General features: G+C 44.3%; 1 protein-coding gene across 1 annotated transcript; it reads left to right on the top strand.

Annotated features, from left to right (window-relative positions):
• The first annotated feature begins 477 nt into the window (after positions 1-477).
• Positions 478-8,194, top strand: LOC135384347 (uncharacterized). Its single transcript, XM_064613553.1, has 6 exons — positions 478-495; positions 616-732; positions 2,793-2,938; positions 3,653-3,729; positions 6,129-6,212; positions 8,052-8,194. The coding sequence occupies exons 1-6, from the start codon at positions 478-480 to the stop codon at positions 8,192-8,194; spliced, it is 585 nt and encodes a 194-aa protein (XP_064469623.1).
• The last annotated feature ends 945 nt before the right edge of the window (positions 8,195-9,139 follow it).

A 9,139-nucleotide genomic window follows, 5' to 3' on the forward strand; every position in this document is an offset into this window, starting at 1 on the left:
GGACGACTGTGCTTTACAGCCTTAAAATCTAGCACAGGATGTCCACAACATCATTAAGTACCTTTAGGACCTTGCTTACTCGAAGCCTTCGTCGCTGCCTTGGAGTTTCAGGAGAGGCTGAAACACGGCAAGACCTGGCTGAAGCTGGTGAACTCCCGGTTGAGCATCTACGTGAACGTGGAATGGCTCCACGTCTGCGTGCGCAAATTCACCGTCACCCGCTCCTCAGGAAAATTCGATACCGTCCTGAAAGTGGCTTCTATCGACTAGCGCAGAGGACACGCCAGGGTCTCACTGGCTTCGTAGCTAAGAATGTAACAGCGCCGGAAACCCCCTCGTCTCTGCCGGCACCACCCACCTTCGTAAGTCTTCCGCACCTTCTGGAACGAAGAGATCAGGTTCTCCCTCAAGTCCTTCGAGCTCATTTTTATGCTCTGGTAGACGAGAAGTTTTCTACGTCTGCAGCAGCGTATACAGATGGCGGATCCAGAAATGGCAAGTCTGCCTCGGCCTTCGTCATACCAACCGAAAGTGTAGTGCAAGGACGACACCTTTCGCATCAAACCTCATCAACAGATACGAAACTCGATCTAATGCACACCCTTCTTTTTGCAGCACATCGTCGATTCTACTCCGCGCGAATGCCCAGAGCTCAGTGACTCAAAATCTGCACTGCAAGCTGTTGAAAATTCTGGCATACGAGGCTCATCCGCACCCCCTAGTGATGGATGTGTTAATGGCTTACCCCCTTCTCTACGAAGCAGGGCACAGACTTATTCTCATGAATTGAGCAGTTACCCGGCGAAAAGAACTCGTTACAAGTTAAGTTATCGTGTGAAAAACTTAACTAAGTTAGTAGCGAAGTTCTTCAGCCTGAATTGTAACTCGCCGTTACTGAGTTACTTAAAAAAGAGCGAGTTACTTCCAAGTTACTTCCGACACAAAATAGCATTACGCAGGTGCAACACGCGTGAGCAGTTGAGTTAGACCTTGAGTTGCCTGCGGAGGAGTGCAACACGCTTAGATTGTTTTCGTTTATGTCCAACAGTAGACCTCTCCCTGTTTGTGTAAACAAATGACGTCATAGTGTTCGACAGCGCCGCAAATTTGGTAGAATTGAACTACGCTCGAAGCTAGAGGGGAACAAGGTCGCGCCCGAAAGCCACGTTCTTGAGGGAATTACGATATGGTCCCTTAAGGGGACGCGACCCTCGGTCCTGCTTTTCTTTCAATGGGAGGCAGCGAACAAGTGCCCAATGTTAATGTATATTTCGAAATAACAAGGATTTTACAACAAGCGTGCGTTTGTCGAAAAGGTCCCGTTTTATTTCATTGATATTTTGCCAGGACATGGACCGATGTTAGACCTTTCACCTTACGAAAAAAATTATGCTTCAAAAGGCGTACACTGGCGATTAGCGCGTTAAAAGGCGACCCTAGTCTGCGTGCGTACGTGTCGGAGCCCGGCTGCGGATACCACGGGATGGCGGGCCTCCTGTCGATGTCGCACAAAAAGGGACAACTTTGTGTAATCAAAAGCGGTAGTTTATGTCCATATATTTACAAGACTCCGAAAAAGCAGTATTTTGCAATGGCAGCGACAAATGATTTCACTCACTTTCTATGAAAACGTCTCTCTTCTGTTCTGGCGTTCTGGCTATTGCTCCCACATAGATAGATAGATAGATAGATAGATAATTTATTTCACACATATTTGACTTATTCGTTTCTAAATGACACATTGTCGCGTCTTGCCCCATGCGTATCGTTCGATGAATTAATTTTTCTATTCAAAACTGAAAAACTCAGAAAACCGGTATTTTGCGTATCTCTGGATGAATGAATAAAGGAATAGAATGTGGACTTACATTGACATGATAACATGAAAACATGATAAGCGAATCGCGCTGTTTCTTTGAGAGGGGTGACATCACAAAGCATGGATGTAATAACTTCCTTTATCGTATCGTTTTCGTAGAATTCTTCCGATGCACTAAAACCCGCTGTTGTAACCCATCATGCTCCCTCTGCTTCCGTATTGGCTGTTAAGACTGGTTACATGACGCTACGCTGCGTGGTGGCGCCGCAGTATTTCTCCTTGCGCGCTATTGCTCCTGCTTATCTCCAACGGCGTATGTAGTTGACGGACTAGATTTCTTATCCTTCTTAAGTTTGAAGCAATTATGCAAGAGAACTGATGCGATGAAAATGTTACAATACCTGAGGAACCTATAGTTACAGTTACATTTTACAGTAACGATAGCCAAAAGTGCTAATTCTAGTTACAGTTACAAGGTGCTTTTGTAGAAAAGTAATTAGTACTTATTGCAAAACGTAAATAGTTACAGTAACAAGTTGCTTTTGTAGAAAATTAGCAGTTACTGCAAAATGTAAATAGTTAGTTACAAGTTGCTTTTGTAGAAAAGTAATTAGTAGGTACTGCAAAACGTAAGTAGTTACAGTTACAAGTTGCTTTTGTAGAAAAGTAATTAGTACTTATTGGAAAACGTAAATAGTTAGTTACAAGCTGCTTTTGTAGCAAAGTAATTAGTAGTTACTGCAAAACGTAAATAGTTACAGTTACAAGTGTCTTTTGTAGAAAAGGAATTAGAAGTTACTGCAAAATGTAAATAGTTACAGTTGCATGTTACATGCAACTTAGTTACAATCGAAGACTGCTCATAGTTCGTCGTCTATCAGCCATGCGAATATTTGAACCGCGCGTTAGACCGCCGCACCGTTCCTCATTATCTTGCAACAATCCCAACGTTCATGTGGTCTCTGTGTTACAGTGCTTCGCAACACCGTATATTTACTATGGGTACATCAAGAATTATGTAGAAAGCAAGAACGGAACCTGTTACATAGAGAAACAGCTCTATCCAGCTGAGAATGGACGAGTCATATTTAACTACGCCTACAGAGAGAGCGGCGAAATGTAAGTAATATGCTGAATCTTGAAGTCCATGAGGTGTGAGTGAGCAATTTACGCAACGCAGATGCTTTCCCTTTTTTTCATTCTGTATAAGACAGTTGGAATGCTGGCTACCAGCTGGGATGAAATCCAGTATGGTTCTTTGACAAGTGGTTTTTAAGCAACGTACATTCTTTTGTTTTCGTGGTGCCGTGTCGAACGATTAAAACGCTGTTTATTAGCTTGGCTTAAAGTGGGACTCCGCTACAAAATCATCACAAAGGTTGTAGTATATCCGTAATCTTTGGGATGTTAGGAACATGTGTACGGAATATCTCGGCCAAAACTCCGCAGATTTCACTCAAACGAATTAGTACGAAGCGAGCACTCCGCCTCTGTGAAGCGAGAGGACGCTGAAAGTAACACACTGTGACATCATCGGGCATCCGGCAAGGGAGAAAGAATGCAGGCTTGGAAGCAGACGACAATGCTGGTTGACGTCATGGAATCCTCCTCCGGACGAACCGCGTAGCATGGAGCTCTGTTTTCTGGTCCTCGCATTTTGGTTTGGGTTTGCTATTGTCATCACTATGTATTCGGTATCGGGGGGGTGGTTCACGTTCGGTATGAGGCTCACCTAATTTTCTTCGAATCCTTGCCAAGTCTCCCTCTAAGTCCAGGATGGTTCTATGAATACTTCATTGACACTTTCCTCTTTTCTTCTTTGTTATCATGCAGTGTCAAACGATTCAATGCAGAGTATTACCTAGAATCCGGTCCAGGGTACAACGTCAGCAATGTTGAAGTTTGGCCAAGTAAGTCAGGCTCAGATTGAGCCATCCCGATGACTTTTAAGGAAAATGCGCTTTCTCAACAGATGTGTCCCTTCCGACAGCCCTTTCACTTCCTCAAATCACTTAAGCAAACTTCCCGCGCATAATGTGTGTAATATCCTTTTCACCGCCCCTTAGATGTCTTAAAGGTCTTGAGTTATCTCAACAATCGTTGACATGATCAGATCACACTTCTTAAATGTCACGCAGGAATCACAAAAATTATTTTTCAATTTTGGAAAGCGCTCAGACGTAGTGACAACCGTAGTGAGAGATCTTTTGCTACACAGCGCTGCTTACGCCACCGTGCATTCGTGAAGCAACAAGTAGGAGACATGTTCTTTTATTAGTATTTTTTTTTTTTTCCAAAATGCGTTCTTTAAGGCGCATGTCTTTCGTGTCGCGTCACTCGGCTTGAAGACGGCGGGGAAGGGTCCCCTTCCTCTCGCGATGCAAACTCTCCCCCTCGTTTGTTTGTTTCTCGTGCCGCCTCGGCTGAGAGGAAACGTTTCGGCGGACGCCGTGGCTCGATAGGGAGATTTAGCTAATTGGAAGGTTTTTATTTTATTTTATTTGTTTATTTATTTATTTATTTCTACAAAGTGGGGGAGGCGGGACAAAAAGCTATCAATATAGCTTGGCAAGGCCCCGACTCCAAAGCAGTACAGCGGCACCCTTCAATATCTATCAAATGTATATACATAGGAGAAAAAAAAAAAAGATATTTACAAATGTTTGCATAACGCAAATTGTACACTTGAACACAACTTTATACAAAGAAAAGTGCAAACTTGCAACACGCTAAATTCACGTTTCATAAAAATATATTTTTTAGTTCTTTATTTGTAGGTACGGTAGCGTTTGTATCAAAACCAAACTCGTTTAATATTCGGAGCAGTAACACACTCAAGCTTTGCTCACCGCATGACGTCCGCAGCCCAGGCCAAGTCCACATAGAATCTCTCCTGGTAGGATAACTCTTGTTCTCCAAAATGAGGTTGAACAGGGATAAAAATTCAAGGTTTTTATTTCCAAGGGATGACCTGTAAGTACTCAGGCATCTATATTTAACGCAATCGGTTGCTCTTATTACTTGGTACTTTACGATAAAGGTTCCGAAAACATAAGCCAGGAATACCTTTAAAATACATACTAAGTGGCTTACATGGCTGCTGATCTTTGATTTGACAGCACCCTTTGTCATAGTTTTCGTACAGCGCTTGAGATAGGCTGACAACACCAACTTTATTGTGAGATGATGAATGGGGGAGTTTCATCGCCAGGTGCGATACTCTACCCCACTGCTGGTGATGATGCGGGGAATGAAATAATGAGCCCCTTCACAATAAGGATCCGATGGGCCAAAACTTCCTAATGCGTGCTTCTTTTTGGTTCCACGATAGCGCCGCAAAGCAACAGTGTGAGCGAGAACCTGAAGGATAGAGAGTGGCCAGCAGGAAGGAGTGGGGGACAGAGGAATAGAGAGTGGACAGCAGGAAGGAGTGGGAGACAGAGGCGTTTATGTGAGTCCTGGGTGGACTTCAGGGGTAATCGTACCGACACTCGTCTGCAAAGTTTGCCGAAAAACCCCGGGAAAACCTCAGACAGCACTTTCAAGAATTATGTAGAAAGCAAGAATGGAACCTGTTACATAGAGAAACAGCTCTATCCAGCCGAGAAAAAAAGTTTGCCGAAAAACCCCGGGAAAACCTCAGCCAGCACAGCCAGTGGTAGGATTCGAACCCACGACCTCGGCCACCCCCAACGAGCGGACGCTTTAATTCACTCGGCCGTATCGCTGGTCGCTCAGTGCCAGAGCAGCGCGTCTCACATGATGTCGCCCACGTCGTCTGGCGACACGGGAGCGGCAGAGTCGATTCGCAGGCGGTGTGCTGCGGAGCATTCTCGCAAGTGCAGAGTTAGCAGATGTGCCGCCATTGCTGCGGGAGATGCAAACTCGATGGCCGAAAATTAGGAACATAAACGGCATGCGACAAAGCGTGTCGCCATTACACTGTTCAGTAATGCGCACGAAAGAGTACAGTGACGTTAACAACAGGTGAACGCGTTTGCAGGCGAAACCCGTTTTTCCGCACGATGCCCATGACAACGTGTTGTTGTCGGGTTAGCCGTTGCGCGGCACGCAAACCCTGTACGATCACAGCGCCTGTCGCGTGTGAAAATGACGAAAAAGAAGTAGTGCGAGCCATTTGTACACTCAGGAGACAGGAAGTCCCGGTTTGATTTCAACACCCCTCGTAGTACTCGAGTTCTTTGTAGTACAGGTACTCCCCCCTTAACTACTCCCAAGAAACTTGAGCATCGAAGACTGTGTGTTGTGTGCGTGATGTCGCCTGAATTTCTTCATTTCCTTATTGCAGCTCCAAGCGGGGAGTATTCGTCGTTCCCTGTCCTCTACCTGAAGTGCGGGAGCTGCATTATTTACAAACCCGTCAGAGTAGCAGGTAAGTAACATTTCCGTATCTCGGTCAGAGTGAAGTCTGTCAAATGAGCAGCGGCGTTCTTGTGACATGGTGCACCGCAGATTTTTTGTAACGCAATGCACCGGCTACAGCGCTACCAAAAAAGTAGCTCAACTCCATTATTTTTCGTTTACGTCGTCCAGACCAATAATTTGATTTTCATGGGAAGTGCGACCGATGGCCGAATATTCACAAGTAATCGAAACACGAAAATTACCTGAAATATCTTAAACTACATGCGTGGAGGGAGGTGTTCCGCCTTAATCGGGATGTGTAAAACTATCTATCGAGTGCGGAGCGAGAGTTCCTGGCGCGTTCAAGGTCACAGGCGCCACGTGAAACACGTCGATTGCACATGTAACGCAAGAAGTTGAAACAGGCTTCCAAAGTTACCATAAACCAATCACAAGTAGAGCAGATGCCGCACAGAAAGGATACAGTATTTAAATTGACACCGCCACGCTATCTTTTACCGATGGAACATCGTATCCTTGGACAACTTTTATTAGCTTTGGTAAAAGTAAAGCCCAAACAGACGATTTTGAAGTAGAGTAAGTGCGTGAATAAGTAGTGAGTAAGTCCTGTGTTGCGGCATCATCATTTCCTGTGCGTTAGAGAGGCCTTGCGGATTGGCCTACAGACAAAGGCAACGAAAGACAAACGAAGTGGCTATAAGAGGCTGTATACAGGGTGTTGCACCTAAATTCGAACTGACGCGTACTCGCTCGAGGATTGTGGGACTTTGGACAAATTTATTTCCTCAGTCGAACATTTAAAATTGCCAAGCGAACCTCACTTTTTTACAGCAATATGAAGTCCCCCACGGTTAACCACAGACCCAACAAAAACTATGGACAGCATAGCAACAGAAATAGTCGAAAAAAATTGTAAAATTTCCGTTTTAGCCCTGCCTGCTCGATTTTCGGAAAGAAGCGCGCGCCAAATGTGCGTCTAGAGTAGGAAGTACCCCGCCTTTCGCCTTCTTTGTGATAAGACGGTTGTCACGAGCATCAAGGTCAAAGCGGGGAAAGAAAGGTAAAACAGGAGGCGGAAACACTTCCTCCTCTTCCCGCATCTCCCCTGCGCAGTTCTTTGCGACAATCGAGCAGGCGGGGCTAAAGCGGATAATTTACAAATTTTTTGGACTATCTCTGTTGCGATACTGCGCATAGTTTTTGTTGGGTCTGTGGTTATCCGTGGAGGACTTCATATTACTGTGAAAAAAAGTGAGGTTCGCTTGACAATTTTCAAAGTTCATTTGAAAAATTTCCCGCAATTAAAAATTGTCCAAAGCCTTCCTTAATGGCGGCAAAAATCTCCAGAAGGTCATTGCCGAAAGCCACACAATCCTCCGGCGAGTACGGCCCCAGTTAGAATTTTTTATCACGTTAGGTGAAACACCCTGTATTTAGTACTCGACGTAGGTTTACACGTAAGGTGAGTCTACCTGTATTTGTGCGGCGACACGCAGCACGTGCCACAGGGTGGACATCGGATAATTTCGACCACCTAAGGTTCTTCTGGTTGGACGATTGAAACGTGCCTAATTCTTATGAGCGGCATAGACCATGTAATTCGTTTTCAAGGTATTTCCTCGATGCACTCCTGAGCCATTTGATGTATTATGCTCCAGCTTCAACATTCTACAGGTGATGGTGCTAGACTTGCATGCCGCTACCTATATGTTATATACGCTAGGTATATGTTAAAAGTTTTAGCTTAGATGCTACTCTCTTCGGTGATCCTCAGTGGTAACATACAGCATATTCACGCTCTTGTCCGAACGACGTAATTATTTTCGTCACGTTGTACGTGTTCCAGATAACGCCTGCTCTATGACGGTCGTGGATCCGAACAATATCGACCCATGCTGCATGGAAATGTACGACTACCTGTGTGGCCCCACGAGAGTTCCGGTGTACGACAAATGCGCATGCGCCGACGTGTACGCCGTCATCTTGTAGTCTCTTCAAAACTGTGCAGGAGACTGGAAAGAATAAAATTTCCTGGTATTGTGGACGAAGCACTAGTAGAGAAAAAATTACAAAAATTTGAGTGTATGCCTGAGTGTAAGGCAGTTCTTTACACCCGTTTTAAATTTCTCCCACCAATGAAAAGTATTGTCACAATCCTGGGCCTATCTCTGGATTATGACTCTGACTTGTTGATGGACTTGTGGATAATCGAGCAACTTGACGTTCATTCGTCATGGGCGATGGGAACCGAGAAACCCCATTGCTCTGACTTCTGCTTCCTCTTTCTTTATTGAGTCTTGAGTATGATTTACGTCTTCTAATTGGGATTTATATATCGCCCACTCCATGTGCCTGGCACCACTACTGTTGGTATGTTTTTCCTGATGATGTATCTCTAGCATTAGTTACGCAGTTAAAGTCTTCGCCAGGTATAAAACTGAGTCCTAATAAAATAATACGGAAGTTCATTCTTATTACAACTCGTCTTATTCTTTTGCTCTGTTTGGGCCATACACGTTAATTATTCAAGTACTCCTGCTCCATCAGCTATGTCCACTGCAATTGCTCTCCCATCGATGTCTTTTTTTAATCTATCCTTAAGCTCCTTGGTTGTAAGAAAATAAATCCAACCACTTTTTAGTTGTGCTTTCCATAACTCCAATATGACTTTGTGTTAAATATTGTATCAACTTCCATTGATTGTTGTTCTTTGTGCAAATGTGTATCTTCAATTCAGATACACTTAACTCCCAAAATCTTGCTAGTTCAATCTCTTCATTTTGTTTCGGTTCACTTCTAAATTTTCTTGCATTAAATGGTACGAATGTGGTTAACGGCGGAGGAGACGCAACTTCCTTATACGGTATTACATTTAACGACTTTGTCATAGATACACACCTTCGCTTTTCTGCCACATTTCTTTGCCTTTCTAGA

This window comes from Ornithodoros turicata, chromosome 2 (assembly GCF_037126465.1).
Source record: "Ornithodoros turicata isolate Travis chromosome 2, ASM3712646v1, whole genome shotgun sequence".
Taxonomy (NCBI): Eukaryota; Metazoa; Arthropoda; class Arachnida; order Ixodida; family Argasidae; genus Ornithodoros; species Ornithodoros turicata.

Bases quoted from the DNA above. Each gene is read 5' to 3' on its own strand.
- LOC135384347 (XM_064613553.1), top strand. The intron at 3,730-6,128 runs GTAAGTCAGGCT...TCCTTATTGCAG, and splicing joins CAATGTTGAAGTTTGGCCAA to CTCCAAGCGGGGAGTATTCG. The intron at 6,213-8,051 runs GTAAGTAACATT...TACGTGTTCCAG, and splicing joins CAAACCCGTCAGAGTAGCAG to ATAACGCCTGCTCTATGACG.